General features: G+C 43.0%; 1 protein-coding gene across 4 annotated transcripts in view; it reads right to left on the bottom strand.

Annotated features, from left to right (window-relative positions):
• UBE4B (ubiquitination factor E4B) overlaps positions 1 to 7,188 on the bottom strand; it is a 113,839-nt gene extending 106,651 nt beyond the window's left edge. For 2 of the 4 annotated variants that reach the window (XM_082460985.1, XM_082460986.1), the window contains exon 1: positions 6,451 to 7,188. In XM_082460985.1, coding sequence (XP_082317111.1) covers positions 6,451 to 6,474 — 24 coding nt within the window. In that variant the 5' untranslated portion in view covers positions 6,475 to 7,188. The remainder of the gene's footprint in view (positions 1 to 6,450) is intronic. The other 2 variants (XM_082460988.1, XM_082460989.1) reach the window with 2 other exon arrangements.
• Positions 7,189 to 26,664: the final 19,476 nt, after the last annotated feature.

A 26,664-nucleotide genomic window follows, 5' to 3' on the forward strand; every position in this document is an offset into this window, starting at 1 on the left:
AGCCACAATGATTCTTTTAAAACATAAATCAGGGACTTCCCTGGTGGTCCAGTGGTTAAGACTCCACGCTCCCAATGCAGGGGACCCGGGTTCGATGCCTGGTCAGGGAACTAGATCCCACATGCCGCAACTAAGACCCGGCACAGCCAAATAAACTAATTAATTAATAAATTTTAAAAAACCCCACATAAATCAGAATGTAAGCCCCATGAAGGCAAGGATTTCTGCCTGTATTGTTCATTCATATATCCTCATGATCTAAAACAAAGCTGGGCATATACCGTATGTCATCAAATACAAAATGTCACTGACTGTAAACTGCACCGTTGTTTTTTGCACCACCAAGAAAAAACACTACTGTCCATTAAACCACAACAAAATACCTTAACAACAGACCAGGCCAGAGTAGTAATCAGTTACACCAGCCTCTCATTGCTTTGAAATTTCTTTCTGAGAAGGTGGAGTGTCTCTGACCTTCCACTGCAGTGCCTGGGTGTAAAAGGCAGTCCTTCTAACTGTATGTTCAATTTCAAAATGTGACACAGCTTCAGAGACTTATGGATTTCTGCCTTTCTACAGCTCCCTAATGCACTTGGTTGCTGCTTTGCAATAAAATATGAAATTGTGGTCATTCTTTCACCAACATTTTCTTTGTTTTCTTTACTAATATCAAATTGAGACCCCACTGCTGTTTCCATTTCTCTCTGCATACAAAGTAACATATGTTTTCACTGCTAATCAAAGTGTAATTTGGGGGAAGGCATTTAAAATGGCAACTATATTTATCATGCACAGCATTTAATTGAAGGTGCAACAACATGAACAGGTATAACCAGGTTTACACGTAAACAGGAAATGACAACTTTCACAACTGCCACGTGGCCAACCGTGATTACACCAAGAAGCATCCCAATTTCAAAGATGTGAAAATGTGAAGTAAAAAAAAAAAAGGGTGGGGCACCTCAGAATTGACTGAAACCCAGTTACAAGAACTCAGTAAATGTTTGCTGAGTGAATGAAAGACTTCATCTCCGGCCACTGTACCCTTGCTTAGCAGGCTCCAAACACACTGGGCCTCCTTGCTGCTCCTAGCGCAGATCGGGGATACGCCCCTGGTTCCTGGTGTTCTCTGTTACTGAAAACACGCTTCCCCCCAGATGGCTCCCTGTCATCCTTTAAATTTCCTTCCAGAAGTCCTCCTAAAACTGCACACACTCCTCGCATTGCTCTCCATCCCTTTATAGCCTATTTTATTTTTCTCTGTGGTACTGTCACCAAATGACATCTTATGTGTATGTATTTGTTTATCACGTCTCCTCCCACTAGAATGGAGCTCCATGCAAGCAAGGCTCGTGCGGTGTCTGACATGCAGCAAGTAAACAGCAAGTACCACTGAATGAGCTGCTTCAGGAAGCTCTCTCCACCTGGACACACCACAAGTACCTTCTGAGAAAATGCATTCTGTGCCAAGCACAGGCCTGAAGACCCAAGGACCCCTTGTCAAAAGTCTTTCTTTTTCCCCTAAAAGAGTAGAGGGCTATTTGATGAGCTCCACTCTTAGCAATAACGAGGGCTTCCACTTCCCACCTCAAAAGGGACAATAAAAATGCCGTAACCATTACATCTGGCTCAGATTATTCCTATTTTGGAAGTAGTTTAGCAAAGGGATTAAGAACTCTGGGATCAGACTGTGGATTAGAATCCAGGTTCTACCACTTCCTCGTTGTGCACCTTTTGGCAAGTTAATTTCTATAAGCCTCAACTTTTTTTTTTTTAAATTTTATTTATTTATTTATTTATTTATTTATTATTATTTTTTGGCTGCGTTGGGTCTTCGTTTCTGTGCGAGGGCTTTCTCTAGTTGTGGCAAGCGGGGGCCACTCTTCATCGCGGTGCACGGGCCTCTCACTGTCGCGGCCTCTCTTGTTGCGGAGCACAGGCTCCAGACGCGCAGGCTCAGTAGTTGTGGCTCACGGGCCTAGTTGCTCCGCGGCATGTGGGATCTTCCCAGACCAGGGCTCGAACCCGTGTCCCCTGCATTGGCAGGCAGATTCTCAACCACTGCGCCACCAGGGAAGCCCCAGCCTCAACTTTTTAATCTGTAAAACGGGGCTATTAATACCAACCTTGCTGAGCAAGTTAGTGCTTAGCACATATTAAGAGCTTCATAAATATCAGCTATTATCATTACCATTCTCTGTTTCTTGGCTAAAATGAACAAAAAGGAGTGGAGAAGGGGCCTGGGAGGCAACATCCCACTCTCCTTCCAGGCTTGAGGAAGGAGAATCCTGGGTATCAAGTGAGTGTTAGCAATGATCTACTTGAAAAAAGTGAGCTTAGGTCCTGAGGCCTGTTACAAAGAAAGAAAAGGTCAGAGATGGAGATGTTAAGAGCAGAAAGGCCAGGGCTGGCATCTCTATGTCAGCTCATCTTTCAGTGGTCCAAAGGAACTAATCTGCTTTCCCCAAAATCTGCTCCTTGTCTGGAATTCCTTCTCTCTCCTCCAATCCATCCTTCTCCCAAACTAGAATCCAAGGAGTCATCTTTTTCTTTCCTCCCCTACCTCCACATCCTTCACATCAAACTTATCGTCAGAAGTGGGTTAACTTAGATCCTCAATATTTCTGATGTCTGCTCTCCTCCGTTCCCATTGCCAAGGCCTGGCTTCAGACTCCACTGCCTTGTTCCCCATAGCAACAGCAGCCACCTTCTTCCTATCCACCTTCGACACCCTTGCCAGTTATCTTTCTAATCCCTTAAAATCCCTCAAAGGCTTCTGATAGTCTTACTGAGAAAGTTCAAACTCCTAAGCATTTCTGAAAACCGTCCGAGACCTGGTGCCTGTCTGCCTGCGGCCACTCCCCCAGACAAATCCTGTCTCCAGTCCCACTACTTCTTGTGGTTTCCTGGGCTCCCCAGTTTCACAGCCGGTTTCAAGAGCCCTTCGCCTGACAACTACTGCTCAGCATAAGCATCGCTTTTTCTTGAAAGTTTTCCCTAAGACGCTAAGCCACCGGGGCTCCCTGCTTGTTTTTCTTACTGTCTTGTGTGTAGGTCCACAACAGCTCTTAGCACCCGGTATTGTAACTGCTGGACTCCTAGCTATCTCTGTCTCTACCCATCCCCTAACCCCAGTTAAATAATTTCTTTAAGAAAAAGACTGTGTTTCTCTTAACCTACCTAACACATTGCTGGAGATGCACAGCATGGTTTTTTTTTTTTTTTTTAACATCTTTATTGGAGTTTAATTGCTTTACAATGGTGTGTTAGTTTCTGCTGTATAACAAAGCGAATCAGCTATACATATACATATATCCCCATATCTCCTCCCTCTTGCGTCTCCCTCCCACCCTCCCTATCCCACCCCTCTAGGTGGTCACAAAGTACCAGCATCTTTTTAAAAAATGTTTGCTGAGTGAATGATTTTGGAGGGGTGTGATGAGAGTCAGCACCAAAAAGACTATAAACTTGATCACATCATGAATGAATTCATAAAAACCAACACTTTTACAGAAAAACTATGCAGATCAAGCATGTTAGTAGGACATTTATATAGAAGCTGTGGTGAATTTATTGCCAGTTGTTGGGCAGTAAAATACTGTAAAAAGAGCTTTTAGATCAGGAACCCTGGATTTGAATTCCAATTCTGCCACTTCTAAGCCAGGGCACTATGGACTTAACCTAATTCTCAGTTGCTTCACCTATAAAACAAGGAAAATTTAAGGAACTGCTGGACTGCACTGTTTTATCAAATGAGACAATGGTTGTAAAATGCCTGGCACAGAGCAGGGTTCTAAGACTGTTAATAAATGTCGGTCCCTTTCCACTGAAAAAACACTGCTAAAATGTCCAAGGTCATATATTCTGCATTTGGGAAGGAAGACAACTTCTAAAACCTTGACCACACCCTGAATCCCAGCCAGCCCTCTTGAAGATGAACTAGGTCATACAGATTTTGCAAAAAAAAAAGAAAATCATTTCAATGAAAACACATCATCACCACAGTTGAAAATCAGTTTAAAATACCTGCCCTACTCAGAGCATCATTTTGGTATAAAAAAAACAACACATGAGCAGGGTACAGAATGAATGTAATGTAAATAATGACGCCTTGAAATGCAGGTTCCTGAAGAGAATAAACTTAGTCATGGATCTGCTCTATACCGCAAAGGACTCATTGTAATGTGCTATATAAACAGCAATGAAGTTAAAGAAATACTCTACTTAGAAAGCACAAGAGAAGAAAAGTACAAGAATTCAAGGTGATCTATAAGAGGGACCAAAAAGTACCCATAATGTAAAATCTTCTAAAGCTACTACCCTGGTTATAGCAGCCTCTATTTTTCATGGACTGCACTCTCATATATTTTCATTTTGCTAAAATATGAAACTCTGTCTTACCTAATTTCCTAATTTAGATTGAAAGATCAATGTCTTGACTGTTTACACCCTGAGATGCATGTTTGAGTTATAAATATAAATGTATTATTTTCTAACCAAATAAATGTCAACTACCGTATCTGTGACACAAGTTTCCACCAACAGAGTAACAATAAGGCAAAACTTTTGGAAATGTCTCTGTTGAGAACTGTTCACCTAATCCCAGAATTAAAGGAAATGGATTAAAAAAAACTTAAGCTTTTTCCCCATAAAATATTTGTTTTAGATTATGCTGAGAGTAAAATTACCAGTTATTGAACTGTCCCTTTGTGTTCAGGCCAACTAATTTGTTGAACATAATCTTATATATATTAGTGAATTTAATTTTTCACATTTATTTTAATATTTTATTGACCTTGAAAAATGTCTATCTCCTCCACAATGATTACACTTGTTCCATATATGGTAAAAAAAAAAAAAAAAAAAAGTTAGTATCTTCCTCAAGGACTGGATAAAGTGAAGAGCTACAGTTCGGATTATACAGTTCCTTAACTGGTCTGTATGCTTTAATGGTTTTCTTAGTGAAAACTCAAGTATGTAAAAACTTCTAAACCAGGAACAATTTAGAGAATGTCAAGAAAAAAAGTAATTTCTGGAGGTAAAAGACTTACTAAAAAACTCTTTGCCTTAAGAGAAATTGATCCACTAGCATTAATGTTAAAGAAAAAAGGGGGTGCACTTTAAAAAAACTACACAAAACAAAGTGCCTCTACGAGGATCTCTTGATAGTTCCTACCTGAATGAAAGAAATTGTTCAATATTCTTCTAATTTAAGATTACACTACTGATGTATTTAGAAAACAAAGTCAGTAACAAAGAATGGGCAATCCTGACTTTCCAAAAAGCCAGGTATCAAAACCAACAAAATTATTTGCTTCTTTTCCTATGTGACCCTTAACCCACCACCTGCCTGCCTCTTCTCTGGAGACTTTTAGTCCCTAGGTAAATATATTGACTACTCTGCAGCTAAAACTGAAGCATGGAAGTTTTACAGTACAACCAACCTGATGGATGACTACTTTCATAATACTGTAGGGAAGTTTTACATGAACTGTGGAAGAAATGGTAGGTGGAAGAGAGTGAGGCCAGCAGGGGTCCTGAAAGGGAAGCTCCCAATTTGTAAAAAAAAAAAAAAAAAGAAGGGCAAAGTCAACAGAGTCACAGGAAAATCCTTGTACCCTACATGCCACTTTTTATTACTATTATTAAATAATCTTGAAAACATCAAGAAGGGGATCTGTAAGACTCCTTTCAGAAATGATAGGGGGAATTTTCAAAGTCATTTGCTTCCATTTGCTTCCTGTTCAGTGTCTGTTACAGCAAAACACAAGTTTGAAAGGGCCAAAAACTAGAAAAAAGGCATAATGAAAGAGAAGTATGCCAGAAGCCATTAGTGGTCTGTTAAGTTGCTAGAATTTAACTGTAATTTACGAAGCTATGGAGAAGATACATATTTTGTTAAATATCAAAGAATCTGTCTGTAGACCACCCCCAAACACATACGTAATGTTTAATTAACTTAAACAATGAAATGCCACACATACTTGGGATTTCAAATCCTTTAAAAACATACACCTATACATTCTGATTCCTCCCAAAATTATTCTTCAGATCTCTGCAGTAAGCGCGCGCGCGCACACGCACATGCGCGAGCACGAGCGCGAGCGCGCGCGTAGACACACACACACACACACACACAAACTTGATATAAATCTAGCCCTTCTTGCTTAAATACCCTGAAGAAAAGAATGAAAGCCTCAGTATGCTCTCCTCTTCTTTAGACCCTAAAAGAAGACTCGAAAAGAGACAAATGGAGTTCAGGATGGAAAAAGAAGGCAAAGGAATACAAGAGAATACAACCGGAGACCCTCTCAGGGACTCATTTAATTCTTAGAAAATGTCATCTCCATTCCTGCCCAAAGGCCAGGCACCACTGGCGCAATATCAACCCTATCCAAAGCGCCAAAGAGTTGCCAACTAATCTCCCAAGGTGTCCCCCAACCTCCTCACCTCGTCAGCGCTCAGCTCCTCCATCGCTTTCCTCTTAATGGTGAAAGGCGTTAAGGAGAGATCTTCTGTTCTTTGAGACCAGGGCGGGAGGAGAGTGGAAGGTGTCTATCGGGCTGTCTGGTCCCCCGAATGGGGGAGGTTTCAGAACTGCATAGTCAGAGGTTAAAAAATAAGAACACGAGGGGCAGTGAAATGCCTTGGCGTCGGTCACTCCAATTGCCCCAGAGACTCCTACAGCTGCTTACGCCACGAGCAGCCTCCTTTGACCGCCACTGCTGCTGCTACAGGGTTATCGTAAGGCGCCACTTTTTACCCTCTGCTTCCCAGGTTACCCAGACTAGGGAGCTCGGTCTCCAGCTCTCCTCGTGCCCGGAGCCTACTGTGTCTTCGTGGTGGTGGCGCGGCAGCTGCGCTCCCTCCAGCAGATCGTGCTCTCCTTCCAGCCCTTTCCCCCTGGCGGGAAGTGTTCAACTGCAGAGTGGGTGCCCCGAGGCAAGGCGACCCCAGAGCCGCCCAGGCAGAGCTCAGCACTGAGGAGGGAAGCTCCTCCCCTCCCACAGCAGGCCGGCCACGCCCCGCCTCCACGCCGGAGCCTGGGCAAGGGGGAGGGGGAGGACCGGACTCGCGATGCTCTGGCTGGAAGAGTAAATCCTCCTACCCCTCCACCCCTACTCTTACCCCCTCGCCCCACCAAGTATTATTCATCAAAACAACAGGGCGGCCATCTTTGAAAGGGCTCACGTGACCCCGTCAGACAGGCGGGGCTTCTGGCCCCAGGACGAGGCAGCCAATGGGCCGCGGGCGTCGCGCCGCCGATTTCCTCTCTCCTGCGTCTCCTCCCGCCTCCGCCCCACCCTCTCCCCGGCAGCCGCGCGGGGCGGGGGGAGGGGCGAGCGGGGCCGCGGGCGGGCCGGCCGAGCGCGGGGGGGGCGGGGCGGAGAGGTGCCATGGCGACGGCGCGGGGGGGCGGTGCGCGGGCCCGGCCCAGGTAGGTTCCCGGGAGGGCCACGCGGGCGGGCTATGGCGGAGGCCGCGGGGCACGGCGCCTGCAGACAACGGGAAGATTGGCCAGAAGGGGACTCCCGCCCAGCGACCCGGGCCCACAGCGCCTCCGTTGTTCCCAGGATTTTCTCTTTAGCGGCTCACAAACGCCTTTCGACTCTCCACGATGCCGCCCAAACGAACTAAAAGAAACGGAAAACGTCTTTCTGGGATGAGCGTTCTCTACCAGCCTGACCGCTCACATTCTGCAAAACCTTTTTACGTAGACTCTTCCTCCTCCGCAAGGAAAGCCCATTTGGAAGAAAACTTTAACACAAGTAGAACTTCATTTCATTTCACTTTGTTCTTTTAGAGAGATCATTTCTGATTTTTTTTTTTTAAGTGTGTTCCAAATTTGAAAGTATAAATGGGTTTGAGACCCAGAAAACTTTGAAGTGCATACACAAACACAAGGAAGACTTGTGGAGCCAAGGAAAAGAAACCATCGTCCTCACCTGGACAAGAACACAAAAAAATTTTTAATTGAAATGTGTGTAATCAAAACATATTAGTTTTAACGTGTACAGTATAATGATTTGACATACGTATATATTGGGAAATGATTACCGCAATATGTTAACACCCATCACCACACATACTTGTTTTTTTTTTTTTGGAATGAGCACTTTAAAGAGTTATTCGCTTAGCAACTTTCAAATATATGATACAGTATTGTTGACTGTAGTCCCAATGCTGTACATTACACCCACAAGACTTCTTACAACTGAGTTTGTACCTTTTGACCACCTTCACCATTTTGCCCACGCACTATCCCCCTCTGGCAACCTCCAATCTGTTCCCTGAAGAATGCAAATATTTTATAATATACAAGTCTAAACAGTGGTCAACGTTTAACAGTGTCATGAAATTCCAGATTTTGCCACCTACGAAGAATGTAATGTATGGGATGGTTTACTTAACCATAATATTACAGACTGCATTCCAGAATTAAAAGTCACAATTTTTTTTCCTGCTACTTACTTAAAATAGTAACCTGACAACCAGATATGTAAGGAATTTGTAAGTAAAATTAGACCACTGCTGGCTTTACATATTATCTGCTCTCCAGGAAAGGAATTCTGTGTAAGCCAGAATTTAGATGCCTGGTGACATTGGTATCAGTACATTTACTTTTTTTTTTTTAAATAAATTTATTTATTTATTTATTTATTTTTGGCTGTGTTGGGTCTTCGTTTCTGTGCAAGGGCTTTCTCCAGTTGCGGTGAGCGGGGGCCACTCTTCATCGCGGTGCGCGGGCCTCTCACTATCGCGGCCTCTCTCGTTGCGGAGCACAGGCTCCAGACGCGCAGGCTCAGTAGTTGTGGCTCACGGGCTTAGTTGCTCCGCGGCATGTGGGATCTTCCCAGGCCAGGGCTCGAACCCGTGTCCCCTAGCATTGGCAGGCAGACCCTCAACCACTGCGCCACCAGGGAAGCCCCCATTTACTTCTTTTTTTAAACGTGGTCATTGCCATATAATTCGTATTCCATACAATTCATCCATTTAAAGTGTACGATGGTTGTAGAATATTCACAGTTATCAACCATCATCACTAATTCCAGAACATTTCATCACCCCAGAAAGAAACCCTGTACCTGTTAACAGTCACTCCCCATTCTCCCCTCCTCTCCCTCTGGGCAACCACTAATCTACTTTCTGTCTCTACCAATGGAATCCTACTCTATGGGGCTTTCTGTGTCCAGCTGCTTTTATTTAGCATATGTTTTCAAGGTTTATCCATGTTGCAGTATATATCAGTACTTCATTTCTTTAATGCCGAATAATATTCCATTGTATGGATATACCACATTTTGTTTATTCATTCATCAGTTAATGGACATTTGGGTTGTTTCCACCATTTGGTTATTATGAATAATGCTGCTATCAATATTTATGTGTAAGTTTTTGTGTGGACATTTGTTTTAATTTCTCTTGGATATATACCTAGGAGGAGAATTTCTGGGTTGTATGTTTAACTTTTCAAGCAACTGAAAAACTGTTTTCCAAAGCGCTGCACCATTGTACATTCCACCAGCAACGTATGAGGGTTCCATTTTCTCCAATCCTCACCAACATTTGTTAGTATCTCTTTTTTAGAATAGTCACACTAGTAGATGTGAAGTGGTATCTCACTGCAGTTTTGTGTTTTCATTCCTCTGAGGGCTAACAATGTTGAGCATCTTTTCATGTATTTATTAGTTATTTGTATATCTTTGGACAAATATCTGTCCAAATCCTTTGTTCATTTTTTAATTGGTTATTTGTCTTTTTATTGTTGAGTTGTAAGAGTTCTGTATATACTCTGGATATTAGTCCCTTAACAAACATGTAATTTGTAAATATCTTTCTCATTCTGTGGGTTGTCATTTCACTTTCTTGATAGTATCATTTGCAGCACAAATTTTTTTATTTTGATGTAGTCCAGTTTATTTTTTTCTTTTGTCATGTGTGCTTTTGATGTAATACATTCACTTTTACAAGGCATATTGAATCATTTATTATTTCTCTTAGTCAGTTTGTGCTGCTATAACAGAATACCATAGACTGAGTGGCTTATAAGCAACAGAAATTTATTTCTTAGTTCTGGAGGCTCAAAGTCTGAGGTCAGGGTGCCAGCATGGTCAAATCTGGTGAACTCCCTCTTCCAGGTGGCTTGTACTAGCTTCTCCTGGTATCCTCACATGACTGTGAACAGAGAGCAAGCAAGCTCTCTAGAAACTCTCATAAGGGCACTGATCTCATCCATGAGTGCCTCACCCTTATGACCTCATCTATTCCTAATTATCTCTGCAAAGTAATACCATCACATGGGGGAGGGTGTCAACACATGAATTTGCGGGGGACACAAACATTCCATCCGTAACAATATTCAAATATTATAGGAAATATCCTTCCCATTTTGTGGCTGGAGAAAGTGAAATGGTGAATATTAAATGGCCTGCCCCAAGTCAAATGGGAAAATGATTAGAAGTCTTGCTTCCCTGAATTCTTTCCCTATCACAGAAATATCTCTGTCTATATATCACAAGAACACAATATCTAGAACAAAATGGGTATTCGAAAAATGTAAGATAAAGTACTGATTGTATGCTTGTTTGCTGAGTAGTGATATTGTGAAAATGCCAAAGTATTTTATTCACCATAGATTCCATGTCCAATCTAGCTTTAACCTTTTATGATTTATGACATTTGGATTTTCTGACATAGAATTCACTTTTAAAGCTGTCTCACTATTTTAAGACTAAGAAATACAGGGATTTTTTACCATTTGCATGACAACTCCACTCCCTTTCTTTTTCTTCAACTCCAAAGTACTCTTTCTGCAAATATAATGAATTTTGTAAAATCACAAAAATTAGAAGTGAACTCTCTTTAGCCATGTACTGTATTTCCCAGGGTCTCTTACAGGATGAATCCCTCTAATATGTTTTTTAGTGCCTTTTACAGTTGTGTTTTAAACTGCCCAAGTGCTGGAGTTCCTACCACTTCCCTTAGGAGAAGCTTTCCCACAAAATCGTAAATAGGAGTATCTATCTCAGAGGTGTTCATGATACTTATCTCACTGTTTTGCTCAGTTTCTTCCATCTTCCATCTTCTAAAGGGGGCATTATATTACCCCCTTTAGATCATGCAAAATAATCTGTCTGCCTCATTTGGGAACTACCAAGCATCAAGGCCCAAGACAAATTAGTTCTCAGAATTACCTAGAAGTTAGCAAAAGTACCTTTTAATGCTAGTAACAGATAAAGGAGGAGAACAAACTGAAACATGTGACTGAAAATAAAAGTATACTTTGGGCAGATTTTGTTATTTTATAAGGGGAAAGGGGTTTTTGTGGGTTTTTTTCACTTGAAAGTAAAAATAGGGGGCTTCCCTGGTGGCGCAGTGGTTAGGAATCTGCCTGCCAATGCAGGGGACACGGGTTCGTGCCCCGGTCCAGGAAGATCCCACATACCGCGGAGCGGCTAGGCCCGTGAGCCACAACTACTGAGCCTGCGCGTCTGGAGCTTGTGCTCCGCAACGGGAGAGGCCATGACAGTAAGAGGCCCGCGCACCGCGATGAAGAGTGGCCCCCGCTTGCCACAACTAGAGAAAGCCCTTGCACAGAAACGAAGACCCAACACAGCCAAAAATAAATAAATAATTAATTAATTAAAAAAAAAAAAGAAAGAAAGAAAGTAAAAATAGGGACTTCCCTGTTGGCACAGTGGTTAAGAATCTGCCTGCCAATGCAGGGGACACGGGTTCGAGCCCTGGTCCGGGAAGATCCCACATGCTACAGAACAACTAAGCCTGTGCGCCACAACTACTGAGCCTGCGCTCTAGAGCCCACGATCCACAACTGCTGAGCCCGTGTACCACAACTACTGAAGCCCGCATGCCTAGAGCCCGTGCTCCACAACAGGAGAAGCCACTGCAATGAGAAGCCCACGCACCACAATGAAGAGTAGCCCCCACTCTCAGCAACTAGAGAAAGCCCACGAGCAGCAATGAAGACCCAACGCAGCTAAAAATAAATAAATAAAATATTCTTTAGAAAAAGTAAAAAATAGCCTCCTAGTCAATTAAAAGGCATTTGTGATGGTAAATTCTAGAACTTATAATCTTTTAGGATAGCTTTGTATGCAAGTGCCAGGATATAGAGAGCTCACTGGACCAAAATTTGTCTTCCTGATGATCTACAAAGCTAGATCTACCAAGCTTCTTGATGATCTTCCTTTGGATCTACAAAGCTACCTACATCTGTAAGTACAATATATTCTGTTTTCTCTACTGCCATCAGAGGTCAACCCCTGCACCTGGATTCTGGATTCCTTCCCCTCCCACCTTCTTAAGGACTTTGGTCCAGGATTTATCCTTTTTCTTTTGCACCATCATTTTCTTCCTCCCCACTGGACACATTTCTGCTCTAGGAACACTAACTTTAAAAACCCCTACCTTGGGCTTCCCTGGTGGCGCAGTGGTTGAGAATCCGCCTGCCAATGCAGGGGACACGGGTTCGAGCCCTGGTCTGGGAAGATCCCACATGCCGCGGAGCAGCTAGGCCCGTGAGCCACAACTACTGAGCCTGCGCGTCTGGAGCCTGTGCTCCGCAACAAGAGAGGCCGCGATAGTGAGAAGCCCGCGCATCGCGATGAAGAGTGGCCCCCCGCTTGCCGCAACTAGAGAAAGCCCTCGCACAGAAACGAAGACCCAACACAGCCAAAAATAAATAAATTAATTTTTTTAAAAAAGCACAAAAAACAAACAAACAAAAAAAAACCCTACCTTGACCCTACATCTCCTTTGGGCTATGCCTCCTTTATTTGCTTCCCTTGACAGCAAAACATCTCAAAAGACATTTTGCATATTATTTCCACTCTTTCCCTTATTCCTCAGTCCAGTCTATCCTCTGTCTGTGCCATTCTGAGAAAATTCTCTTGTTGAGATCACCAATGATCTCCATCTAGCCAAGACCAGTTCCATTTTTTGTATCCAGTATTTATCAGCCTTCTCAGCAGCATTCAGTACAGTTGAGCACTTTTGAAACACTTTCCCCTATATTGCCTTTCACTGAGGCCACACTCCCTTGGGTTTCCTCTTGCCTCACTGGAAGCTCTTCCTCAGGTTCATTTGCTGCCTCCTTCACCCAAGTTTTAAATATTGTAGAGCTGCAGGCTCAGTGCTGAGTCTTCTTCTCTCTGCCAACATGATAAGTGCAGGAGATTAAAGTAAGTCCAAGAAGGAGAATAATGCTGGAGATCGGTGTTTCCGTTTTAAAGAGGGTGGTCATACAAATGAATCTATATACAAAACAGAAATTGAGTCACAGGTGTAGAAAACAAACTTACGGTTACCAAGGAGGAAAGGAGTGGGGGGGATAAACTGGCAGATTGGGATTGACATATACACACTACTATATATAAAAAATAACTAATAAGAACCTACTGTATAGCACAGGGAAATTTATTCAGTGCTCTGTAATGACCTATATGGGAATGGAGTCTAGAAGAGAGTGGTTATATGTATACATATGGCTGATTCACTTTGCTGTACAGCAGAAACTAACACAACACTGGAAATCAACTATACTCCAATTAAAAAATTAATTTAAAAAATAAGTAAAGGGGACTTCCCTGATGGCACAGTGGTTAAGAATCCGCCTGCCAATGCAGGGGACACGGGTTCGAGCCCTGGTCTGGGAAGATCCCACATGCCGCAGAGCAACTAAGCCCGCGCGCCACAACTACTGAGCCCACGTGCTGCAAATACTGAAGCCCGGGTGCCTAGAGCCCGTGCTCCGCAGCAAGAGAAGCCACCACAATGAGATGCCTGTGTACCGCAACGAAGAGTAGCCCCCACTCGCCCCAACTAGAGGAAGCCCCATGCAGCAACAAAGACCCAGTGCGGCCAAAAATAAATTAATTAAAATAAAAATTAATTAATTAATTATTATAAATAATAAATAAATTAATTAATTATTATAAATAGATAAATAAATTAAAATATATAAATAAATAAAGGGACTTCCCTGGTGGTCCAGTGGTTAAGACTCTGCGCTCCCAATGCAGGGGGCCCAGGTTCGATCCCTGGTCAGAGAACTAAATCCCACACGCCTCAACTAAGAGTTCGTGTGCCACAACTGAAGATCCCGTGTGCTGCAACTAAGACCTGGTACAGCCAAATAAATAAAAAAATAGATAGATAGATAGATAGATAGATAGATAGATAGATAGATAGATAGATAGATAGATAAATAGATAGAGTGGTCAGAGAAGACCTAACTCAGCAAGTAGCATTTGAAGAAAGACCTGAAGGGACAGAGGAAGTGAGCCAAGTGGATATCCGTGGGTGAGCATGCGGAGCAGAGGGTATAGAAGGCCCTGAGTCCGGAATAGGCCTGGCAGGTGGCCAGCGTGGCTGAAGCAGGATGAGTGTTCGGGAAAGTAGAAGGTGATGTCTGTGACTTTGTACTCTAAGATGGGAGCTGTTGGAGCGTTCTGAACAGAGGAGTGAGCGAATCTCTCCGATGTTTTTAAAAGGATCACTCTCTCGATGCTGCGTTGAAGACAGTGGGGAATAAGAGCAGAAGCCCAGAGACCAGTCGGGTTCTGACCTCTTGGCTCAGTGATCCAGGTGAGAGGTGCTGAGGGCTCGACAAGATGGCAGTAAGCAAGGTAGGGAGAAGTGGTGGGCTTCTGGTTATATTTTGAAGAAATAGCAAACAGAATTTGGGAGTGGAGGGTGAGAATGAAAAAAATGAGAGAAGTCAAGGATGACTCCAAGTGTTGGTAGAGGGAGAAGTTGCGATCCATTGAGATGGGGAGGACTATGGGTGGAGCAGGCACTGAGGGGAAGATAAGGAGTTCAGTTTCATGCATAGTAAGTCTAAGATATCTACTAGACTTTGAAGTAAAGATGTCAAGTAGATGGCTGCACATATAGCTCTGGAGTTTAGGAGAGAGGTCCAGACTAGAGACATCAGTTGAGCATCTTTGGTGCATGGATGAAATTTAAAGTCATGAGATGGGATGAGTGATTAGAAGAAGCAAGGAGGAGGAAAGGAATCAGCAAGGGAGACTGACAATGACTGGCCTGCAGTTGGAGGAAAATCAGGAGACGGTGGTGTCTGTGACCAAAGTCAAGTGAACAAAGTGTTGAAAGAAAGAGGAAATGATCAGCTGTTTCAAATGCTGTCAACAGATGACTTAAGATGAAGATGGAGATTGTCCATTGAATTGAGCAACAAGCAGCTCTTCGGTGACCTTCAGAGCAGTTTTGGTGGATTGATGGGGCAGGAAACTGATCTAGGTACGTATAAGAAAGAATGCAAGAATAGACAACTCTCTCAAGAAGTTTTATGGCAAAAGAGAGCAAAGAAATGGGACAGTAGTTGGAGGGAGAAGTGGGTAAAACTGTTTTGTTTTTCATATTGGGAGAAATAATAGTATATCTTGTATGTTAATGGGAATTATCGGTTGAGAGGGAAATTTTTGAATATTTAGGGAAAAGTAGATTCTGTACACTATTGATGTCTTCTTTAAATCCTTTACCTTCTAAGAAGTATACTCTTATCTTATAAATTGGAAAAGTGTATTTCCTCTTGAAAGGAAAATAATAGCAAAATTTTTTCTTACATAAATCTTGTTTGCTATTGCTGTTGATTTGATGTTAGCAATTTTCTAGATTTTTAACCTTCTTCTTGCCTAAAATGACACAGCATGCCTGCCAAAGAATGCCTACTGCTTTATGAGGCCATGTTAATCATTAGATGTTGTTTCTGGCTAGAATCACAGGTAATGCCTGTGACTGATTTAATGTCTCTAAAAGTTAACTATCTGAAATTTATATATTCTGACTCTTACTTGGGCTTAGGATTCAGAATTCTGCTTGCGTGGAGTAGAATTTGATTTTTATAGGATTACATTGTTATGCCTAATGTCTGGGGTTGTTTGATACACTCAGCAGATGTGGTCACCAAATCCAGGAAAGAAAACCAGTACTGCTGACTCAGTCTGTCATCTATTCATGCATTTGGTAACCACTTATTGAAAGCCCATGATGGGGGAGTTCCCTGGTGGCCTAATGGTTAGGATTATGGGCTTTCAATGCTGTGGCCCAGGTTCAATCTCTGGTGAGGGAACTGAGATCCCACAAGCACAAAAAAAAAAAGTAGAAAAAAGAAAGAAAGAAAAAAGCCTATCATGGGCAAAGCACTATACAAGGTACCAAGACAAACTGGTGAAAAAGACATGCTAAGTATTCTCCTACCCATAAGATACCCTACAGTCAAGGAGAGAGATAAAACAGACACACAGGGCTTCCCTGGTGGCGCAGTGGTTGAGAATCTGCCTGCCAATGCAGGGGATACGGGTTCGAGCCCTGGTCTGGGAAGATCCCACATGCCGCGGAGCAACTAGGCCCGTGAGCCACAGTTGCTGAGCCTGCGCGTCTGGAGCCTGTGCTCTGCAACAAGAGAGGCCGTGGTAGTGAGAGGCCCACGCACCGCGATGAAGAGTGGCCCCTACTTGCCGCAACTAGAGAAAGCCCTCGCACAGAAACGAAGGCCCAACACAGCCATAATAAAATAAATTAAAAAAAAAAAAAAGAATGAATGAAGAAAATATTAAAAAAAAAAACCAAAAAAAACCAAAAAAAACAGACACACAACTTTCCTGGGCGTATATCCAGAGAAAACTCTAATTCGAAAAGATACATGTAGCCCAATGTTCATTGCAGCACTATTTACAATAGCCAAGCCATGGAAGCAACCTAAATGTCCATCAATAGATGAATGGCTAAAGAAGATGTGGTATATATATATACAATGGAATATTACTCAGCCATAAAAAAAGAATGAAATAATGCCATTTGCAGCAACATGGATGGACCTAGAGATTATCATACTAAGTGAAGTAAGTCAGACAGAGAAAGAAAAATATCATATGATATTGCTTATATGTGGAATCTAAAAAAAAAAAAGTTATTGTACAAATGAACTTATTTACAAAACAGAAGTAGACCCGCAGACATAGAAAACAAATTTATGGTTACCAAAGGGGAAAGGCAGGAGGGATAAATTAGGAGGTTGGGATTAACACATACACACTACTATATATGAAATAGATAACCAACAAAGACCTATTTATAGCACAGGGAACTATACCCAATATTATACTCAAATTTTTTTTTTTATAGATTTTTTTTTTTAAAGGAATTCCTTTATTTTTATTATTTATTTATTTTTAGCTGTGTTGGGTCTTCGTTTCTGTGCAAGGGCTTTCTTCTAGTTGCGGCAAGCGGGGGCCGCTCTTCATCGCGGTGCACAGGCCTCTCTCCATCGCGGCCTCTGTTGTTGCGCAGCACAAGCTCCAGACGCGCAGAGCTCAGCAGTTGTGGCTCACGGATCCAGTTGCTCCGTGGCATGTGGGATCTTCCCAGAGCAGGGCTCGAACCAGCGTCCCCTGCATTGGCAAGCTGACGCTCAACCACTGCGCCACCAGGGAAGCCCTGTACTCAATATTTTGTAATAACCTATAAGGGAGAAGAATATGAAGAAGAATATATATATATGTATAGCTGAATCACTGTGCTGTACACCTGAAACTAACACAACATTGTAAATCAACTCTACTTCAATAAAATAAAAAAAATTAAAAATTAAAAACAAAAAACAAACCCCCAAACACGTATACAACTATAATACATTGTAGAAAGTGTAAAGTGCCATAAAAGAAATTCCAAGGGGGAATTCCCTCGCGGTCCAGTGGTTAGGACTCTGCAGTTTCAGTGCAGAGGGCCTGTGTTTTATCCCTGGTTGGGGAACTAAGATCCTGCAAGCCATGCAGCACAGCCAAAAAAAAAAAAAAAAAGAAATTCCAGGAAAGCACAGAGGAGCCCAAAGGATAAAGAGATTATTACTTGTTTGGAGGACATTGCTCTGACTCACTGAAGCAGGCAGGTATTCTGAAGGAAATCTACCCAACAGCCTTCCTTCCAATGATCTCAACTAATGTCAGTATTTCCCCACATTTTAAAACATGATAATTCATTTTTATAATCCCCTGAAAAGTAGGAACATCTTGACCCCACTTTCATTTTATAGCCAAATGAACTGACTCCATCTCTTTTTGTTAAAAAAATTCTATTAATGTTATATGTACTTAAAATGTAATATTAGAAGAGCTTCCTTTAATTTTTAAAACCTAATGAACAGTTGCATTTGAATAAAAATAAGATTTATTATGTTTTTAATCAGACGAACTACTCACGAACTCATTTTCTATATTTCCTCATTAAGTGAAAAGTATTATCTGGAGAAAACTACCTACCTCTTGGCTATATTTTCATCATAAGTCTCCTACTGTCCTCCTCTCTCTCTACTCTTAGAAAAGAATTGATAAATGTGTCAGTGAGCATAAGAAAGGAACATGATGGAAGAAACCACCTCACACGAGAGTAAGTCAGTCACACCAGATTCAAGGGGTTCAGAAAAAGATTTTTTAAATTTTTGTTTAAAAAAGGGAGTTGGGAGACTTCCCTGTGGTGCAGTGGTTAAGAATCTGCCTGCCAATGCAGGGCACATGGGTTCGATCCCCGATCCCTGGTCCGGGAAGATCCCACATGCCGCGGAGCAACTAAGCCCGTGCGCCACAACTACTGAAGCCTGGGTGCCTAGAGCCCGTGCTCCGCAGCAAGAGAAGACACTGCAATGAGAAGCCTGCGCACCGCAACGAAGAGTAGCCCCCACTCGCCGCAACTAGAGAAAGCCCGCGCGCAGCAACAAAGACCCAATGCAGCCAAAAATAATAATAAATAAATAAAATAAATAAATTTTAAAAAACAAAAAAATGTTAAAAATTTAAAAATAAATAAAAATAAACATGACATACAGAGTGGAAGTCCTGGATTGATGGATTTCATTTATTTATTTGGTCATATTTGTGTTCCTCACCATGTTTCTGTATTGAGAACATATGTGTATTTTTATCATTATCAGTATCTGGGTAAGTAATATAAACTGAGGAAAATGGGAATTCCCTGGGAGTCCAGTGGTTAGGACTCGGCGCTTTCACTGCAGTGGCCGGGGTTCAATCCCTGGTCTGGGAACTAAGATTCTACAAGCTGCGCAGGGTGGCCTAAATAAATAAATAAATAAACTGAAGCAAAGAGTCCAGGAGAAATTGGCTCCACCCATAAATGGAATTTATTGATTTACGTAACTGCAAAGTCCAGAAGCAGATTTTCAGGTCAGGCTTGTTCCAGAGACTTGACAGTGGACCCAAGGTTCTTGATTCTCTCTCTGTTTTCTACAGTAGCTGCATGCTCCTCTGGAGGGCTTCCTTCACGGTGTGCTGGTGGCCCCCAGGATGGGTTATACTTCCTCATCCAAGCCTTGTAAGGAAGAGATTGTCTTTTCCCATCCTTCCCAGCTAGAATCCTGTAACCCTCTCACATTAGACCACTTGGACAACATGTAACCAAAGCACTAATTGATTTAGTCTGGGTCATGTTTCACTTCTAGAGCTGGGGTGTTGTTAACTTCAGCAGAACCAAATTGAATGCCCCTGAGCAAAATAAAAATCCCATTATCCACCCCTCTAGTTAGAAAACTAAATGACAGAGACTTCCCCAGCAGTCCAGTGGTTAACAATCGGCTCTTTCAATGCAGGGCCATGGGATCGATCCCTGGTCGGGGAACTAAGATCCCACATGTTGTGTGGCATGGCCAAAAAAAAAAAAGAAGAGGGCTTCCCTGGTGGCGCAGTGGTTGAGAATCTGCCTGCCAATGCAGGGGACACGGGTTCGAGCCCTGGTCTGGGAGGATCCCATATGCCGCGGAACAACTAGGCCCGTGAGTCACAACTGCTGAGCCTGCGCGTCTGGAGCCTGCGCTCCGCAACAAGAGAGGCCGCGATAGTGAGAGGCCCGCACACCGCGATGAAGAGTGGCCTCTGCTTGCCACAACTTGAGAAAGCCCTCGCACAGAAACGAAGACCCAACACAGCCAAAAATAAATAAATAAATAAAATAAAATAAAATAAGGTACCGCTTACTTTAAAAAAAAAAAAAAAAAAAAGAAGAGATAAATAGCAGCTTCTCCTGAGAAATAAGTGACTAAGTAAATAGTCCTAAGTTGCTATTTTAGATAATACCAGTACCAGGGATGGATCTAGGTTTTGTAGTACCTAAAACATAGCAATTTGGGAGGTTTTCTTAAAGAAAAAGAATACAAAATTAGTCTCAAATGTGAATTTTAAAAATCAGAAAAATAACAGTTTGATTAACTGCCCCTAAATAAATTTTATCTGCAACATACTCATTGTCTCTTCATATGATAATTTCATAATATAATTTTTTAGAGAGATTTTAAAAAGTAAACTAATCTTTCCTCTATCGTGGTTGACCTAAATCTACTTTTTATTACTGATAGCTTAGGAAAGTTTCTTTTAGCTTCACAACTCATTATAGTAAGGATATTACACTATTGGTAAGGATATGCAAATTTTAGGACTGTTTTTAAACTTGGGGCTATTTCGTTTTCTTTGGCCTTCGGGATCTTATTTCCCTGATCAGGGATCAAACCCACGCCCCCGGCAGTGGAAGCCCAGAGTCTTAACCACTGGACTGCCAGGGAAGTCCCTTGGGGCTATTTCTATGAAGTTTCAGAGATGAACTGGGAGATTTCAGAGCATCATAAGTTTTCTTATGCTGTGATTAACAGTAACACTCTGAATTGAGGACTCACAATCACCAGTTTGGTTTTGCCTTCATCATGGTGTGTTATGTTTCATATTAACTCCATCAGTGTCAATATTTTATGTAAACTAGCCAGAAATTTAAATCTTTTGGCTCACTCCCTTTCTTTTTTTAACATTTATTTTATTCAAGTATAGTTGATTTACAATGTTGTGTTAATTTCTGCTGTACAGCAAAGTGATTCAGTTATAAATACATACATTCTTTTTCATATTTTTTTCCATTATGGTTTATCACAGGATATTGCATATAGTTCCCCATGCTATATAGTAGAACCTTGTTGTTTATCCGTTCTATATATAATAGTTTGTAATCTGCTAATCCCAAACTCCCAATCCATCCCTCCTCCACCCCCTTCCTGCAGGGCAACCACAAGTCCTTTCTATGTCTGGACTCACTTCCTTTCTTTTTTTAACATTAATTAATTAATTATTTTATTTATTTATTTATTTTTGGCTTTGTTGCTGCGAGCAAGCGGGCTTTCTCCAGTTGTGGCGAGCGGGGGCTACTCTTCGTTGCGGTGCGCGGGCTTCTCATTGCAGTGGCTTCTCTTTTTGCGGAGCACAGACTCTAGGCGCGCGGGCTTAAGTAGTTGTGGTGTGTGGGCTCAGTAGCTGTGCCTCGCGGGCTCTAGAGCGCAGGCTCAGTAGTTGTGGTGCACGGGCTTAGTTGCTCCGCGGCATGTGGGATCTTCCCAGACCAGGGCTCGAACCCACGTCCCCTGCATTGGCAGGTGGATTCTTTTTTTTTTTTTTTCTTTTTTTTCAATGTCTTCTCCAAAGTTTGATTAACTCCTACTAACAAATGGAGGTGTCCTTTATGCCCAGTTTTTTTTTTTTAACTTTGGGTTTATTTATTTATTTATTTATGGCTGTGTTGGGTCTTCGTTTCTGTGCGAGGGCTTTCTCCAGTTGCGGCAAGTGGGGGCCACTCTTCATCGCGGTGCGCGGGCCTCTCACCATTGCGGCCTCTCTTGTTGCGGAGCACAGGCTCCAGACGCGCAGGCTCAGTAGCTGTGGCTCACGGGCCCAGTTGCTCCGCGGCATGTGGGATCTTCCCAGACCAGGGCTCGAACCCGTGCCCCCTGCATTGGCAGGCAGATTCTCAACCACTGCACCACCAGGGAAGCCCGGCAGGTGGATTCTTAACCACTGAGACACCAGGGAAGTCCCTCCCTTTCTTAACTGGGTTATCAAACAATTCAAGAAACTATTCACTACACTTATGCAAAATTTATCCTTATAATGAACTACTGCTTTGGGTATGACCTTAAAAAAAAATTTTTTTTTTTGTTACAATTCACTGCTTAATGTTAGAATCATTTATATGGAATTTATGACTTTTGTTTCATATTTTCAGGACCTAGTACTACTTGGTGAACCTCTCCAAATGTCTGCTGAATTGAATTCAATCCAAGCAATTGTGATAAAATGCGTCTAATAGTTAACTATAGTAAATCACCATGAAGATGGCCTCTTGCATTTTAAAATGACAGAGGGATCCTTCGCATATTATATTTTCTCACTTGTTTTTACAGAACCATGCCAAAATGTCTTTCCAAACTGGAATTAAAGCAGTGAGGCATAATTAAAAATATATATTTGGTCTTTCTCTTTGATTCCTGGCACAGTCCAAAAACTCTTGGAGTTTCCTGAGTGATAGGAGTGTCTTTGACATTCATAAGGGGCGACTGTAGATCACGCTTGAGTTTGTCCTAATGAGACAACTTAGGGTGTTCCCCCCTCCAGATAGCCTCAGAATGGGGGCTGGTCACCAGAAAGACCAAGCACTTTATTAGAGGGTGGGAACCCTCTGTCTGGCCTACCAGCCTCCAGGAGAAGAAGGGAGACTGGAGATTGAGCTCTATAAAAACCCTTGAACAATGAGGCTCAGGAGAGCTTCCAAATTGGTGAACACGTCGAGATGCTGGGAGGGTGGAGGACCCAGAGAGGACATGGAAACTCCATGTCCCCCCACCCTTGCCTTATGCATCTCTTCCTTTGGCTGTCCCTGAATTGTATCCTTTATGATAAACCAGTAACAGGAAGTAAAGCTCTGTGAGTCATTCCAGCAAGTTATTGAACTTGAGGGAACTGTCATGGGAACACAGAAGGCCACTTACTGTACAACTCGATTTATATAAAAAATCCAGAATAGGCCATTGCATAGGGATAGAAAGTAGATTAATGGTTTCCAGGGGCTGTGGGGAAGGGGTTGACTGCTAATGGGTAAGGGGTTTCCATCTGAGGTAATAAAAAAGTTCCAGAATTAGTGGTGATGGTTATACAACACTGTGACTGTACTTACTGCCACTGAATTGTACATTTTAAAATAGCTCAAGTGGTAAACTTTGTTATGTGTAAATTACCACAATTTTTAAAAATGCACCCATTAGGATGGCTATAATTGAAAAACCAGAAAACACATGTTGGTAAGAATGTGGAGAAATTGGAACACTTGTGCACTGTTGGTGAAATGGCACAGTTGCTGTGGTACACAGTTGGCAGTTCCTCAAAAAGTTAAACACAGGATTACCACGTGACCCAGAAATTCCACTTGTGTATATACTCAAAAGAATTGAAAGCAGGGACTCGAATGGATTTTTGTACACCTGTGTCCACAGCAGCATTATTCACAATAGCCAAAAGGTGGAAGCAACTCAAATGTCCATTGCCAGATGAATGGATACACAAAATGTGGTCCATCCATGCAATACAATGGAGTATTAGCCTGTAAAGGGAAGGAAATTCTAACACAGGCTACAGCATGGATGAACCTTGAAGACGTATGCTGCGTAAAATTTGCCACACTCAAAAGGGCAAATATATGATCCCACACAGGTGAATAGTCAAATTCATAGAAACAGAAGGTAGAATGGAGGTTGCCACCGGCTGGGAGGAAGAGGAATGGAGAGTTGTTTCATGGGGACAGAGTTTCAGTTTGGGAAAATGAAAAAACTCTGGAGATGCATGGTGGTGATGGCTGTACAACAATGTGACTGTACTTCATGCCACTGAACTGCACTCTTAAAAATGGTTAAAATGGTAAATTTTATGTTATGTATAGTTTACCATAATTTTTTAAAAACACTAAAAACTAAAAAAAGAAAGAAAAAGAGAGAAAAGAAAAGAAAAAGAAAGAAAAAGAAAAGAAAAAGAGCAAGGGCCCTCCCTCTTTCCCCAGAGGGCCCCGCGAGAAGAGGATGCAAGGCTCGTCCAGAAGGGGGCGCGTCGGGTCCCCGTGCTCCTCCGCAGCCTTCGCAGCATCCGGGGCTACCCAAGAGGGGTCACTCCACCCCAACTTCCCTTAACTTCAAATCTGGGGCAGGGCGTGGCGGGGGGGGCGGTGAGACGGTGGGGGGGCGGTTCCCCCTCTTTCCCGGGCTGTCCGGCCCCTTCCCCGTGTTTGGGTGGCGCAGACGGTGCCAGCTCTGAAGCGCGCGCCATTCCCTGGAAAGCTCCTGTCTTTCCGGAAGGCTTCTTCTGCTTCCCAGGCTGGCAGAGCTCGCGTCCGGAGGAATCCCCTATTTTATTCTGTTCCATCTATTTCATTGCTGTTCTCACAGGATGGCCAGCAGTAACTTTGAGGAACAAACAGCCTCAGCGCGTCACCCTCCCACACATCAGGCTCCTGCAGCGCGCGCAGCGCGCTCCGCGTGGACACGGCTACCCGCCCCTTCCTCCCAGGGACGCGTAGCAGCTGCTCCCAGAGCCGCCCAGAAAAATCCGCATTGCCCTCCCCCGGTGGACGTCTCCTGATTGAAACAAAAACTCCGTCGTGGAGGCTAGTTTCTGAACTCTTCATAACTGGAGCCAAAATAGCACCATAGGAAGCTGTATACCAGTCTTTTCCTTGGAGAACGAGAAGAATTTTAATTTCTAACGCTTAAAACTTTTAATAAAATGCCTGAAGAGACAGACATCTGCAGGGGTAATGGGATGAAGGTTCAAACTAAAACCACTCCTATCTTGATTTGGTAGGTTGCCTAAGTGGGGAATGTTTTTTAAAAAGAAATGCTTCCTAGTCATAAGGTGAGAGGAAGGAGAAGGAGAAAACAAGGAGAAAGGAAGAGAACTAGGGTCTTCCCCGGTGGTACAGTGGTTAAGAATCCGCCTGCCAATGCAGGGGACACGGGTTGGAGCCCTGGTCTGGGAAGATTCCCACGTGCTGCGGAGCAACTAAGCCCGTGCGCCACAACTACTGAGCCTGCATGCCACAACTACTGAAGCCCACGCACCCAGAGCCTGTGCTCCGAAACAAGAGAAGCCACCGCGATGAGAAGCCCGAGCACTGCAAGGAAGAGTAGCCCCCGCTCACTGCAACTAGAAAACGCCTGCGGGCGGCAACAAAGACCCAACGCAGCCAAAGAAAATTAAAAAAAAAAAAAAAAAAAAAGGCAGAGAACTACTGCTTATTACTTGTTGCGGCTTTAAGTCAAGTCATATAAGGGAGGAATGGAGGAGAGCCAGCCATTCTGGACCTGGTGAGCCTGCAGGTGGAGGTAGAAGGGTTCACGGCTTCGCTGAAAGTGATGCTCTTTTCCTGGGACCTGAGAGTCTCATAACTGGGTTCGAAGGACTGAATGGATACATAAATAAATAAATGCTCTATACCCTGAACTGAAGTGGATAGTTCCAGGTACTGCTGAGCAGCGGTCTAGCAGATAAGATTGCTCAAAGTCCCCTGGCTCTGCGAAAGGCCAACCTCATCTCCTCCCACTCTCAGCCCTGCTCCCTCTGCCTCCTGGCTGCACCTGCAGAACGTCAGACATCCTTTCACTTCAGGCCCTTTGCACTGGTTCTCTTGCCCCCCAGCTCTCCACAAAGCTTATTTCCTTGTTTTATGACTCTGACTAAATATCACTTTCCTGAGATTTTCTTAACCATCTTGCTTAAAAGGGCACCAGCAACATCCTGTTTTCTCTATTCCCCTTCCCTATTTTTTTTTTTTTTGATAGCACTTACCACTGTATGTTTAACATATATATTATCTATCTCCTCCCTTTGGTTCATGAAGGGAACAATTTTTCACTTTTTTCACTGCTAAATTCCAGGAATTAGCATGGTCCTGGGGAAAGCAGGTCCTTCATGTTTGTTTTCTTCTGTTTTGTTTTGTTTTGTTTTTTGGCCTCACTGCACCGCTTGTGGGATCTTAGTTCCCAGACCAGGGACTGAACCCGGGGCCACGGCAGTGAAAGTGCCGAGTCCTAACCCACTGGACCGCCAGAGAAGTCCCCCCATATTTGGATAAATTAATAAATGCTGATAAAACTTTGCCTTCCCACCAGAGCCTATTGTTTCAAATTGCCCCAAAGCAATGCTGTTATGTTAGGAGATTTCTAAAAAGCGGTGGTCTCACAGCCCACAGCCTCCAATTTGGGTTACTCACTACATAATTCTCAAATCTGACTGGGTCTGCAACCTCAGCCAATCCACATACTGCCTGATTCTATCCTGAAACAATCTCGTGTTCTTTCTTTTTGGTGGGATCACGATATGTAATTGGATCAACAACTGTCTTCTGACTTCATTTGACTCCAAAGTCACCACTTCTAAGGTCAAACTAATAACTTGGTTTCTGTTATTTATGTAGACAGAAAAAAAAAAAAAGCACAACCTAAAAGCTGAGAATTATGTTTTATTCAGCAGACTTACTGAGGACTTAAGCCCAGGAGCCAGCCTCTCAGATAGCTCCAAAGAGGTAAGGCAGGAGCCGGAATATATAGGAGTTTTTGCAACAAAAACCACGTAGTCAGAACATCAAAAGATGACTGTTAAAGAAAAAAACAGGGACTTCCCTGGTGGTCCAGTGGTAAAGAATCCACCTTCCAATGCAGGGGACGCAGGTTTGAGACCTGGTCCGGGAAGATCCCACATGCCGCGGAGCAACTAAGCCCGTGCGCTGCAACTACTCAGCCCGCATGCCTCAAACTAC

The sequence above is a fragment of the Balaenoptera physalus genome, assembly GCF_965194825.1.
Source record: "Balaenoptera physalus genome assembly, chromosome: 1".
NCBI classification, from domain to species: Eukaryota; Metazoa; Chordata; class Mammalia; order Artiodactyla; family Balaenopteridae; genus Balaenoptera; species Balaenoptera physalus.